At 42.6% G+C, this 14,858-nt stretch overlaps 1 protein-coding gene across 2 annotated transcripts in view; it reads right to left on the bottom strand.

Annotated features, from left to right (window-relative positions):
• Window positions 1–14,858, bottom strand: part of LOC115183922 (F-actin-uncapping protein LRRC16A) — a gene marked incomplete at its 5' end in the record, with an annotated part of 152,199 nt that overhangs the window by 24,414 nt on the left and 112,927 nt on the right. For both annotated transcript variants that reach the window (XM_029744898.1, XM_029744899.1), the window contains 3 exon segments: window positions 12,034–12,174; window positions 12,911–12,998; window positions 14,230–14,405. In XM_029744898.1, coding sequence (XP_029600758.1) covers window positions 12,034–12,174; window positions 12,911–12,998; window positions 14,230–14,405 — 405 coding nt within the window.

The following is a 14,858-nucleotide window of genomic DNA, read 5'->3' as shown; positions in this document are numbered from 1 at the left end:
GAAGGAAGGAAGGAAGGAAGGAAGGAAGGAAGGAAGGAAGGAAGGAGAGAGAGAGAAAGAGAGCAGAAAAGAAGAGAAGATAAAGGCTCAATGAATTAAGAAGAAAAATGAAAATGAAAAGACACTGGAGAGAGAGAGAGAACTCTATAGGTAGATCATTAGAGAGAGAGAGAGAGAACTATATAGGTAGATCATTAGAGAGAGAGAGAGAGAACTCTATAGGTAGATCATTAGAGAGAGAGAACTATATAGGTAGATCATTAGAGAGAGAGAGAACTCTATAGGTAGATCATTAGAGAGAGAGAGAGAGAACTCTATAGGTAGATCATTAGAGAGAGAGAGAGAGAACTATATAGGTAGATCATTAGAGAGAGAGAGAGAGAACTCTATAGGTAGATCATTAGAGAGAGAGAACTCTATAGGTAGATCATTAGAGAGAGAGAGAGAACTCTATAGGTAGATCATTAGAGAGAGAGAGAGAGAGAGAACTATATAGGTAGATCATTAGAGAGAGAGAGAGAACTATATAGGTAGATCATTAGAGAGAGAGAGAGAGAGAACTCTATAGGTAGATCATTAGAGAGAGAGAGAGAACTCTATAGGTAGATCATTAGAGAGAGAGAACTCTATAAGTAGATCATTAGAGAGAGAGAGAGAACTCTATAGGTAGATCATTAGAGAGAGAGAACTCTATAAGTAGATCATTAGAGAGAGAGAGAGAGAGAACTCTATAGGTAGATCATTAGAGAGAGAGAGAACTCTATAGGTAGATCATTAGAGAGAGAGAGAGAACTCTATAGGTAGATCATTAGAGAGAGAGAGAGAACTCTATAGGTAGATCATTAGAGAGAGAGAGAGAGAGAGAACTCTATAGGTAGATCATTAGAGAGAGAGAGAACTCTATAGGTAGATCATTAGAGAGAGAGAGAGAGAGAACTCTATAGGTAGATCATTAGAGAGAGAGAGAGAGAGAACTCTATTGGTAGATCATTAGAGAGAGAGAGAGAACTCTATAGGTAGATCATTAGAGAGAGAACTCTATAAGTAGATCATTAGAGAGAGAGAGAGAACTCTATAGGTAGATCATTAGAGAGAGAGAGAGAGAGAACTCTATAGGTAGATCATTAGAGAGAGAGAGAGAGAGAACTCTATAGGTAGATCATTAGAGAGAGAGAGAGAGAGAACTCTATAGGTAGATCATTAGAGAGAGAGAGAGAACTCTATAGGTAGATCATTAGAGAGAGAGAGAGAGAGAACTCTATAGGTAGATCATTAGAGAGAGAGAGAGAGAGAGAGAACTCTATAGGTAGATCATTAGAGAGAGAGAACTCTATAGGTAGATAATTAGAGAGAGAGAGAGAGAACTATATAAGTAGATCATTAGAGAGAGAGAGAGAACTCTATAGGTAGATCATTAGAGAGAGAGAGAGAGAGAACTCTATAGGTAGATCATTAGAGAGAGAGAGAGAACTCTATAGGTAGATCATTAGAGAGAGAGAGAGAGAGAACTCTATAGGTAGATCATTAGAGAGAGAGAGAGAGAACTCTATAGGTAGATCATTAGAGAGAGAGAGAGAACTCTATAGGTAGATCATTAGAGAGAGAGAGAGAGAACTCTATAGGTAGATCATTAGAGAGAGAGAACTCTATAGGTAGATCATTAGAGAGAGAGACTCTATAGTTAGATCATTAGAGAGAGAGAGGAACTCTATAGGTAGATCATAGAGGAGAGAGAGAGAACTCTATAGGTAGATCATTAGAGAGAGAGAGAGAACTCTATAAGGTAGATCATTAGAGAGAGAGAGAGAGAGGAGCACTCTATAGTGTAAGCATTAGAGAGAGAGAACTCTATAGGTAGATCATTAGAGAGAGAGAGAACTCTATAGGTAGATCATTAGAGAGAGAGAGAGAGAACTCTATAGGTAGATCATTAGAGAGAGAGAGAGAGAACTCTATAGGTAGATCATTAGAGAGAGAGAGAACTCTATAGGTAGATCATTAGAGAGAGAGAGAACTCTATAGGTAGATCATTAGAGAGAGAGAAATCTATAGGTAGATCATTAGAGAGAGAGAGAGAGAACTATATAGGTAGATCATTAGAGAGAGAGAGAACTCTATAGGTAGATCATTAGAGAGAGAGAGAGAACTCTATAGGTAGATCATTAGAGAGAGAGAGAGAGAACTCTATAGGTAGATCATTAGAGAGAGAGAGAGAGAAACTCTATGGTAGATCCATTAGAGAGAGAGAGAACTCTATAGGTAGATCATTAGAGAGGAGAGAAGAGAACTCTATAGGTAGATCATTAGAGAGAGAGAGAACTCTATAGGTAGATCATTAGAGAGAGAGAGAGAGAGAGAACTCTATAGGTAGATCATTAGAAGAGAGAGAGAGAGAGAAACTCTATAGGTAGATCATTAGACGACCGAGAGAGAGAACTCTATAGGTAGATCATTAGAGAGAGAGAGAGAGAAACTCTATAGGTGATCATTAGAGAGAGAGAACTCTATAGGTAGATCATTAGAGAGAGAGAGAGAGAACTCTATAGGTAGATCATTAGAGAGAGAGAGAGAGAACTCTATAGGTAGATCATTAGAGAGAGAGAGAGAACTCTATAGGTAGATCATTAGAGAGAGAGAGAGAACTCTATAGGTAGATCATTAGAGAGAGAGAGAGAGAGAGAACTCTATAGGTAGATCATTAGAGAGAGAGAACTCTATAGGTAGATCATTAGAGAGAGAGAACTCTATAGGTAGATCATTAGAGAGAGAGAGAGAACTATATAGGTAGATCATTAGAGAGAGAGAGAGAGAACTCTATAGGTAGATCATTAGAGAGAGAGAGAGAACTCTATAGGTAGATCATTAGAGAGAGAGAGAGAACTCTATAGGTAGATCATTAGAGAGAGAGAGAGAGAACTCTATAGGTAGATCATTAGAGAGAGAGAGAACTCTATAGGTAGATCATTAGAGAGAGAGAGAGAGAGAGAGAACTCTATAGGTAGATCATTAGAGAGAGAGAACTCTATAGGTAGATCATTAGAGAGAGAGAGAGAACTCTATAGGTAGATCATTAGAGAGAGAGAGAGAGAGAGAGAACTCTATAGGTAGATCATTAGAGAGAGAGAACTCTATAGGTAGATCATTAGAGAGAGAGAGGGAGAACTATATAGGTAGATCATTAGAGAGAGAGAGAGAACTCTATAGGTAGATCATTAGAGAGAGAGAGAACTCTATAGGTAGATCATTAGAGAGAGAGAGAGAACTCTATAGGTAGATCATTAGAGAGAGAGAGAGAACTCTATAGGTAGATCATTAGAGAGAGAGAGAACTCTATAGGTAGATCATTAGAGAGAGAGAACTCTATAGGTAGATCATTAGAGAGAGAGAGAGAGAGAGAGAGAACTCTATAGGTAGATCATTAGAGAGAGAGAGAGAACTCTATAGGTAGATCATTAGAGGGAGAGAGAACTCTATAGGTAGATCATTAGAGAGAGAGAGAGAGAGAACTCTATAGGTAGATCATTAGAGAGAGAGAGAGAGAGAACTCTATAGGTAGATCATTAGAGAGAGAGAGAGAGAGAGAGAACTCAAGGCTGGAAGGTTAAAGCTTCTTCAGGTAAACAATGAGATGGAATCCATTTGAAATGCTTTGGGACATTAACCCAGAGCCGTGTAAATGGCTGTGGTTTAACCTATTAGGACAACAACCAGATCATATCTACCACTACAGGGAGAAAAACACCTCCCATGTGAGTGGCAGGGTAGCAGGGTTGTATTCATTAGTGTTTACCAAAGCAAAACGTTTCAAAACATTGTGCAACAAAAAATGTAAAAACAAGTGTTTCTTACTGGACAAATTCAGATAAGAACCTTCCGTTTCAAGATGTTGTCTTTGGTTTCGTGCCTAGTGAATAAGACCCAGGCCTCTCTGTGAGTGTATCACTGATGTACGCCGCTACAAAGACGGGCAGTAATGCTGCTCTTAATGAGATTAATTTAGACAGGAAACACAGGCGGCCTTGATGAAAGGACTTAATTAATACACTACTTTGGGAGGGAGGGACGATGGGAGGAGAGAGGATAGGAGGGATGGAGGAATGGAGGAGAGATGATGGGAGGGAGGGAAGGAGAGAGGATGGGAGGGAGGGAGAGAGGGAGGATGGGAGGAGAGAGGATAGGAGGCATGGAGGAATGGAGGAGGGATGATGGGAGGGAGGGAAGGAGAGAGGATGGGAGGGAAGGAGGAAGGGAGAGAGGAAGGGAGAGAGGATGGGAGGGAGGGAGGGAGGGAAGTTAATTAACCATATGGAGGCTATAGGTACAAGAGAGGTATAGGTCTTCTCCTGTCCAAACCTTGAATGGATGAATCCAGCCCCATCTCTTTAATGGCTGCGTAATCCAACCCCATCTCTTTAATGGCTGTGTAATCCAGCCCCATCTCTTTAATGGCTGTGTAATCCAGCCCCATCTCTTTAATGGCTGTGTAATCCAACCCCATCTCTTTAATGGCTGTGTAATCCAGCCCCATCTCTTTAATGGCTGTGTAATCCAGCCCCATCTCTTTAATGGCTGTGTAATCCAGCCCCATCTCTTAATGGCTGTGTAATCCAGCCCCATCTCTTTAATGGCTGTGTAATCCAGCCCCATCTCTTTAATGGCTGTGTAATCCAGCCCCATCTCTTTAATGGCTGTGTAATCCAGCCCCATCTCTTTAATGGCTGTGTAATCCAGCCCCATCTCTTTAATGGCTGTGTAATCCAGCCCCATCTCTTTAATGGCTGTGTAATCCAGCCCCATCTCTTTAACGTCTTCGGGCTAGGGGGCAGTATTTGGAAGTTTGGGTGAATGAGGTGCCCAAAGTAAACTGCCTGTTACTCAGGCCCAGAAGCTAGGATATGCATATAATTGATAGTATTGGATAGAAAACACTAAAGTTTACAAAACTGTTAAAATAATGTATGTGAGTATAACAGAACTGATATGGCAGGCGAAAACCCGAGGACAATCCATCCAGAATTTTTTTTCTTCAGCTCACCCTTGATTACTATGGCTGTCAATGGGAATATAGAAGGAATACCTCCCAGACTGCAGTTCCTAGGGCTTCCAGTAGATGTCAACAGTCTTTAGAAAGAGTTTCAGGGTTGTTTTTTGAAAAATGAGCTAGAATTTGTAGTTTTAGTAAGTGGCTCCAGTTTTGGCTGTAGTGTTTGTTGCGCGTTCCAGTGAGTGCGCGTACTTTGTTACTTATCTCCGGTAATGGTCTCCGGTATTCTCCGTCTTAAATTTTATAATTTATTTACATATTAGGGTACCTGAGGATTGATTAGAAACGTTGTTTGTTATGTTTGGAAAACGTTTATTGGTAATTTACGGGATTCATTTGTATGCATTTTGAACGAGGGAAACCGGTGGATAACTGAGTCTAGCGCGCCAATGAAACAGACATTTTGGGGATATAAAAGACTTTATCGAACAAAAGGACCATTTGTTATGTAGCTGGGACCCTTGTGATTGCAACCAGATGAAGATCTTCAAAGGTAAGTGATTTATTTTATCGCTATTTCTGACTTTCATGACGCCTCTTCTTGGATGGAAAATGTATGTAATGCTTTTGTGTCCTCAGATAATCGCATGGTGTGCTTTCGCTGTAAAGCCTTTTTGAAATCTGACAACGCGGCGGGATTAACAAGAAGTTAAGCTTTTAAATGATGTATAACACTTGTATTTTCATGAATGTTTAATATTACGATTTCTGTAATTTGAATTTTGCGCTCTGCAATTTCACCGGATGTTGTCGAGGTGAGACGTTAGCGTCCCAATGATCCGTAAGAAGTTAACGGCTGTGTAATCCAGCCCCATCTCTTTAATGGCTGTGTAATCCAGCCCCATCTCTTTAATGGCTGCGTAATCCAGCCCCATCTCTTTAATGGCTGTGTAATCCAACCCCATCTCTTTAATGGCTGTGTAATCCAGCCCCATCTCTTTAATGGCTGTGTAATCCAGCCCCATCTCTTTAATGGCTGTGTAATCCAGCCCCATCTCTTTAATGGCTGTGTAATCCAGCCCCATCTCTTTAATGGCTGCGTAATCCAGCCCCATCTCTTTAATGGCTGCTTAATCCAGCCCCATCTCTTTAATGGCTGCTTAATCCAGCCCCATCTCTTTAATGGCTGTGTAATCCAGCCCCATCTCTTTAATGGCTGTGTAATCCAGCCCCATCTCTTTAATGGCTGTGTAATCCAGCCCCATCTCTTTAATGGCTGCGTAATCCAGCCCCATCTCTTTAATGGCTGCTTAATCCAGCCCCATCTCTTTAATGGCTGCTTAATCCAGCCCCATCTCTTTAATGGCTGTGTAATCCAGCCCCATCTCGTTAATGGCTGCGTAATCCAGCCCCATCTCTTTAATGGCTGCTTAATCCAGCGCCATCTCTTTAATGGCTGTGTAATCCAGCCCCATCTCTTTAATGGCTGTGTAATCCAGCCCCATCTCTTTAATGGCTGCGTAATGCAGCCCCATCTCTTTAATGGCTGCGTAATGCAGCCCCATCTCTTTAATGGCTGTGTAATCCAGCCCCATCTCTTTAATGGCTGTGTAATCCAGCCCCATCTCTTTAATGGCTGTGTAATCCAGCCCCATCTCTTTAATGGCTGTGTAATCCAGCCCCATCTCTTTAATGGCTGTGTAAACAACAGCAGACACACCAAGCAGTAGCCAATAAGACAATAGGATGAATCCCTTAGAACCATCCTACCATAATGAATCAACCTCTTTATCCTACCTATCCTATCATAATTAATCAACCTCCCTATCCTACCATAATGAATTAATCTCCCTATTTTACCATTTTACCATAATGAATCAACCTCCCTATTTTACCATCCTACCATAATGAATCAACCTCCCTATCTTACCATCCTACCATAATGAATCAACCTCCCTATCTTACCATCCTACCATAATGAATCAACCTCCTTATCCTACCTATCCTACCATCCTGGTTTAGGAAGTCCACCAAAAACTCTGAAATCTTCATCCCTAACTACAACGTTTTCAGACAAGATAGAACGACCAAAGGAGGCGGTGTTGCAATCTACTGCAGAGATAGCCTGCAGAGTTCTGTCCTACTATCCAGGTCTGTACCCAAACAATTTGAACTTCTACTTTTAAAAATCCATCTCTCTAAAAACAAGTCTCTCACTGTTGCCGCCTGCTATAGACCACCCTCGGCCCCCAGCTGTGCTCTGGACACCATATGTGAACTGATTGCCCCCCATCTATCTTCAGAGCTCGTGCTACTAGGTGACCTAAACTGGGACACGCTTAACACCCCAGCCATCCTACAATCCAAGCTTGACGCCCTCAATCTCACACAAATTATTAATGAACCCACCAGGTACCACCCCAAAGCCGTAAACATGGGCACCCTCATAGATATCATCCTAACCATCTTGCCCTCTAAATACACCTCTGCTGTTTTCAACCAAGATCTCAGCAATCACTGCCTCCTTGCCTGCATCCGTAATTGGTCTACGGTCAAACGACCTCCACTCATCACTGTCAAACGCTCCCTGAAACATTTCAGTGAGCAGGCCTTTCTAATCGACCTGGCCCTGGTATCCTGGAAGGATATTGACCTCATCCCGTCAGTAGAGGATGCCTGGTTATTTAAAAAAAATGCCTTCCTCACCATCTTAAGTAAGCATGCCCCATTCAATAAATTTAGAACCAGGAACAGATATCGCCCTTGATTCTCCCCAGACCTGACTGCCCTTAACCAACACAAAAACAACCTATGGCGTTCTGCATTAGCATCAAACAGCCCCCGTGATATGCAACTTTTCAGGGAAGTTAGAAACCAATATACACAGGCAGTTAGAAAAGCTAAGGCTAGCTTTTTCAAGCAGAAATTTGCTTCCTGCAACACAAACTCTAAAAAGTTCTGGGACATTGTAAAGTCCATGGAGAATAAGAACACCTCCTCCCAGCTGACCACTACACTGAGGCTAGGAAACTCTGTCACCACCGATAAACCCACTATAATTGAGAATTTCAATAAGCATTTTTCTACGGCTGGCCATGCTTTCCACCTAGCTACCCCTACTGCAGTCAACAGCACTGCACCCCCCACAGCTACTCGCCCAAGCCTTCCCCATTTCTCCTTCTCCCAAATCCATTCAGCTGATGTTCTGAAAGAGCTGCAAAATCTGGACCCCTACAAATCAGCCGGGCTAGACAATCTGGACCCTTTCTTTCTAAAATTATCTGCCAAAATTATTGCAACCCCTATTACTAGCCTGTTCAACCTCTCGTGTCGTCTAAGATTCCCATAGATTGGAAAGCAGCTGCTGTCATCCCCTTCTTCAAAGGAGGGGACACTCTTGACCCAAATTGCTATAGACCTATATCTATCCTACCCTGCCTTTCTAAGGTCTTCGAAAGCCAAGTCAACAAACAGATTACCGACCATTTCGAATCCCACCGCACCTTCTCCGCTATGCAATCTGGTTTCAGAGCTGGTCATGGGTGCACCTCAGCCTCGCTCAAGGTCCTAAACGATATCGTAACCGCCATCGATAAGAAACAATACTGTGCTGCCGTTTTCATTGACCTGGCCAAAGCTTTCGACTCTGTCAATCACCACATCCTCATCGGCAGACTCAATAGCCTTGGTTTCTCAAATGATTGCATCGCCTGGTTCACCAACTACTTCTCTGATAGAGTTCAGTGTGTCAAATCGGAGGGCCTGTTGTCCGGACCTCTGGTAGTCTCTATGGGGGTGCCACAGGGTTCAATTCTTGGGCCAACTCTTTTCTCTGTATACATCAATGATGTCGCTCTTGCTGCTGGTGAGTCTCTGATCCACCTCTACACAGACGACACCATTCTGTATACTTCTGGCCCTTCTTTGGACACTGTGTTAACAACCCTCCAGACGAGCTTCAATGCCATACAACTCTCCTTCCGTGGCCTCCAACTGCTCCTAAATACAAGTAAAACTAAATGCATGCTCTTCAACCGATCGCTGCCTGCACCTGCCCGCCTGTCCTGCATCACTACTCTGGACGGTTCTGACTTAGAATATGTGGGCAACTACAAATACCTAGGTGTCTGGTTAGACTGTAATCTCTCCTTCCAGACTCACATCAAACATCTCCAATCCTAAAATAAATCAAGAATTGGCTTCCTATTTCGCAACAAAGCATCCTTCACTCATGCTGCCAAACATACCCTCGTAAAACTGACCATCCTACCGATCCTCGACTTTGGCGATGTCATTTACAAAATAGCCTCCAATACCCTACTCAACAAACTGGATGCAGTCTATCACAGTGCCATCCGTTTTGTCACCAAAGCCACATATACTACCCACCACTGCGACCTGTACGCTCTCGTTGGCTGGCCCTCGCTTCATAATCGTCGCCAAACCCACTGGCTCCAGGTCATCGACAAGACCCTGCTAGGTAAAGTCCCCCCTTATCTCCGCTCACTGGTCACCATAGTAGCACCCACCTGTAGCACGCGCTCCAGCAGGTATATCTCTCTGGTCACCCCCAAAGCCAATTCCTCCTTTGGCCGTCTCTCTTTCCAGTTCTCTGCTGCCAATGACTGGAACGAACTACAAAAATCTCTGAAACTGGAAACACTTATCTCCCTCACTAGCTTTAAGCACCAGCTGTCAGAGCAGCTCACAGATTACTGCACCTGTACATAGCCCATCTATAATTTAGCCCAAACAACTACCTCTTCCCCTACTGTATTTATTTATTTATTTATTTTGCTCCTTTGCACCTCATTATTTATATTTCTACTTTGCACTTTCTTCCACTACAAATCTACCATTCCAGTGTTTTACTTGCTATATTGTATTTACTTTGCCACCATGGACTTTTTTGCCTTTACCTCCCTTATCTCACCTCATTTGCTCACATTGTACATAGACTTATTTTTCTACTGTATTATTGACTGTATATTTGTTTTACTCCATGTGTAACTCTGTGTTGTTGTATGTTGTTGAACTGCTTTGCTTATCTTGGCCAGGTCGCAATTGTAAACTTGTTCTCAACTAGTCTACCTGGTTAAATAAAGGTGAAATAAAATAAATAAATAAAATAAATAATGAATTAACCTCCCTATCTGACCATCCTTCCATAATGAATCAACCTCTCTATCCTACTATCCTACCATAATGAATCAACCTCCCTATCCTACCATCCTACCATAATGAATCAACCTCCCTATCCTACCATAATGAATCAAACTCCCTATCCTACCATAATGAATCAATCTCCCAATCTTACCATCCTACCATAATGAATCAAACTCCCTATCCTACCATCTTACCATAATGAATCAACCTCCCTATCATACTATCCTACCATAATGAATCAACCTCCCTATCCTACCATCTTACCATAATGAATCAACCTCTCTATCTTACCATCCTACCATAATGAATCAACCTCTCTACCCTACTATCCTACCATAATGAATCAACCTCCCTATCCTACCATCTTACCATAATGAATCAACCTCCCTATCCTACCATAATGAATGAACCTCTCTATCCTACCATCATGAAAATAACCTCCCTATCCTACCATCCTACCATAATGAATCAACCTCCCTATCCTACCATAATGAATCAACCTCCCTATCTTACCATCCTACCATAATGAATCAACCTCGCTATCCTACCATAATGAATCAACCTCCCTATCCTACCATAATGAATCAACCTCCCTATCCTACCATAATGAATCAACCTCCCTATCCTACCATCTTACCATAATGAATCAACCTCCCTATCCTACCATCCTACCATGAATGAACCTCCCTATCCTACCATAATGAATCAACCTCCCTATCCTACCATAATGAATCAACCTCCCTATCCTACCATCTTACCATAATGAATCAACCTCCCTATCCTACCACACTACCATAATGAATCAACCTCCCTATCTTACCATCCTACCATAATGAATCAACCTCCCTATCTTACCATCCTACCATAATGAATCAACCTCCCTATCCTACCATCTTACCATAATGAATCAACCTCTCTATCTTACCATCCTACCATAATGAATCAACCTCTCTACCCTACTATCCTACCATAATGAATCAACCTCCCTATCCTACCATCTTACCATAATGAATCAACCTCCCTATCCTACCATAATGAATGAACCTCTCTATCCTACCATCATGAAAATAACCTCCCTATCCTACCATCCTACCATAATGAATCAACCTCCCTATCCTACCATAATGAATCAACCTCCCTATCTTACCATCCTACCATAATGAATCAACCTCCCTATCCTACCATAATGAATCAACCTCCCTATCCTACCATAATGAATCAACCTCCCTATCCTACCATAATGAATCAACCTCCCTATCCTACCATCTTACCATAATGAATCAACCTCCCTATCCTACCATCCTACCATAATGAATGAACCTCCCTATCCTACCATAATGAATCAACCTCCCTATCCTACCATAATGAATCAACCTCCCTATCCTACCATCTTACCATAATGAATCAACCTCCCTATCCTACCACACTACCATAATGAATCAACCTCCCTATCTTACCATCCTACCATAATGAATCAACCTCCCTATCTTACCATCCTACCATAATGAATCAACCTCCCTATCCTACCATCCTACCATAATGAATGAACCTCCCTATCCTACCATCCTACCATAATGAATCAACCTCCCTATCCTACCATAATGAATCAACCTCCCTATCCTACCATGGCCAGTAGGCACAGCATGAGGACCTGCTAATTCATTACAGTTAGATAGAACCAGTTAACCTTAATGGTAGACTAAGGATTTCGGCCTTTCAGGACGATAACCAGACATGAGCCAAGGTTAGCTCATCTCCCTGTAACACTCAGTCTGAGATTAGACCTGTCTGGAACCCCAATGAGTGAGGAACACATGACAGGAAACAGAATGAACAGGATCCCGGCCCTCACACAAAACATATGGTCGTGTAGTGTAGTGTACCATGCATGTCTCCAGGTCCTCCAGCCTTTCTGCCTCATTCAGCTCCGTGGTGGCCCGTTTAGGAGCCCTCTCCTCGGGTACGTCCAGGTCCACAGACTCCTGCTGGACCAGAGGACGCTCCTTCCTCACCAGGTGGTCAGCCTAGGGGGGAGCAAGACATAATGAATATCACACTACTATTACTGTTACTATAGTCACTATTACTGTTACTATAGTCACTATTACTATGTCCACTATTACTGTCACTATGTTCACTATTACTGTTACTATAGTCACTATTACTGTTACTGTGGTCACTATTACTATGTCCACTATTACTGTTACTATAGTCACTATTACTGTTACTATAGTCACTATTACTGTTACTATAGTCACTATTACTGTTACTATAGTCACTATTACTATGTCCACTATTACTGTTACTATAGTCACTATTACTGTTACTATAGTCACTATTACTATGTTCACTATTATTGTTACTATAGTCATTATTACTGTTACTATGTTAGAATTTCACAGAATATTCAAGCTAATGTGTTGTCATGGTTATCATGAGTAGTGATGTGTTGTCATGGTTACCATGCGTAGTGATGTGTTGTCATGGTTACCATGAGTAGTGATATGTTATCATGAGTCGTGATGTGTTGTAATGTTATCATGAGTCGTGATGTGTTGTCATGGTTACCATGAGTAGTGATGTGTTGCCATGCGTAGTGATGTGTTGTCATGGTTACCATGAGTAGTGATATGTTATCATGAGTCGTGATGTGTTGTCATGTTATCATGAGTCGTGATGTGTTGTCATGGTTACCATGAGTAGTGATGTGTTGTCATGGGTAGTGATTGCACTGTATCTCCAGGCATGATTAAGACTCACCAGTGTGTGCTGAGAGCCAGACAGGGCTTCTAGGATCTCATCTACGATACGGTCAGAGAGGAAGGAAGCCAGGCTCAGCTTTACCTCACTAGGAGAGACACAGAGGGGTGAAGAGGAGAGACACAGAGGGGTGAAGAGGAGAGACACAGAGGGGTGAAGAGGAGAGACACAGAGGGGTGAAGAGGAGAGACACAGAGGGGTGAAGAGGAGAGAAACAGAGGGGTGAAGAGGAGAGACACAGAGGGGTGAAGAGGAGAGAAACAGAGGGGTGAAGAGGAGAGAAACAGAGGGGTGAAGAGGAGAGACACAGAGGGGTGAAGAGGAGAGACACAGAGGGGTGAAGAGGAGAGACACAGAGGGGTGAAGAGGAGAGACACAGAGGGGTGAAGAGGAGAGACACAGAGGGGTGAAGAGGAGAGAAACAGAGGGGTGAAGAGGAGAGACACAGAGGGGTGAAGAGGAGAGAAACAGAGGGGTGAAGAGGAGAGAAACAGAGGGGTGAAGAGGAGAGACACAGAGGGGTGAAGAGGAGAGAAACAGAGGGATGAAGAGGAGAGACACAGAGGGGTGAAGAGGAGAGACACAGAGGGGTGAAGAGGAGAGACACAGAGGGGTGAAGAGGAGAGAAACAGAGGGGTGAAGTAAGAAAAAGGAGAGATGCTTCATTCATTCCCACTTCACAGGATCAACACTGAGGCCAGGCTGTGTGGGCCATCAGACCAGCAGGCTGTGAACAACCCTGTGGCGTTCTAAATGACAGTGTGAATCTACACTAGAAGGATAGAGACCTGCACACTGTCCAACTACAGGACCAATAAGTGGGGCTCTAACAATCAGGGCCACTGCTATGAGCAGAACACAGACAGTGACAGAGGATACAGACAGACACGTCATCTCTGTAGATAACACAATACCAGGATACTGCTTCTCAATGTACTCAGGCTTGTCAGCCAGAGGCCCTAGTTCATTCAGCCAAGACAACAAGGACATCGAGGTTAGTGATTTCAGGACAACAGCAAAAATAATGGTGAATTTTAGCAACGTTAGAAAGTTGGGACACCGTTAGTGTGGAGTAAAGTGTCTTGCCATATACAGAAAAATACTTTTTCCCTCATTAAAATGCAAATCAATTTATAACATTTTTGACATGCGTTTTTCTGGATTTTTTTGTTGTTATTCTGTCTCTCACTGTTCAAATAAACCTACCATTAAAATTATAGACTGATCATTTCTTTGTCCGTGGGCAAATGTACAAAATCAGCAGGGGATCAAATACTCTTTCCCCTCACTGTATACACATCAATCAACTCTAGTCTCACCTGATCTTGTTGATGATGTCGACTCCAGACTGTTCCAGCAGGGTGTTCTTGACGAAGCTACGGGGGACCACCATCTTAGCTGTGCTGGCTTTGATCAGGTCCTGACGAAGGTTAGTCTTCCTCATCACATGGGGACAGAGACCCTCCGCAGCATCCACCATGGACTCCAACAGACTCTGATGGAGGAAATACATCACAATCAGGCTCCCTAATCTCTACATCCACCACAGACTGACAGGGATCAAATAGATTACCAGAAGCATCATCACCACCACTAGTGACATAACACAACAAGGTGCTGGTTATGACAGATCACCACTAGTGACATAACACAACAAGGTGCTGGTTATGACAGATCACCACTAGTGAAATAACACAACAAGGTGCTGGTTATGACAGATCACCACTAGTGAAATAACACAACAAGGTGCTGGTTATGACAGATCACCACTAGTGAAATAACACAACAAGGTGCTGGTTATGACAGATCACCACTAGTGAAATAACACAACAAGGTGCTGGTTATGACAGATCACCACTAGTGAAATAACACAACAAGGTGCTGGTTATGACAGATCACCACTAGTGAAATAACACAACAAGGTGCTGGTTATGACAGATCACCACTA

The sequence above is a fragment of the Salmo trutta genome, unplaced genomic scaffold (assembly GCF_901001165.1).
Source record: "Salmo trutta unplaced genomic scaffold, fSalTru1.1, whole genome shotgun sequence".
NCBI lineage: Eukaryota > Metazoa > Chordata > Actinopteri > Salmoniformes > Salmonidae > Salmo > Salmo trutta.
The sequence above is the reverse complement of the archived record's forward strand: the minus strand, read 5'-3'. Positions and strand labels throughout refer to the sequence as shown.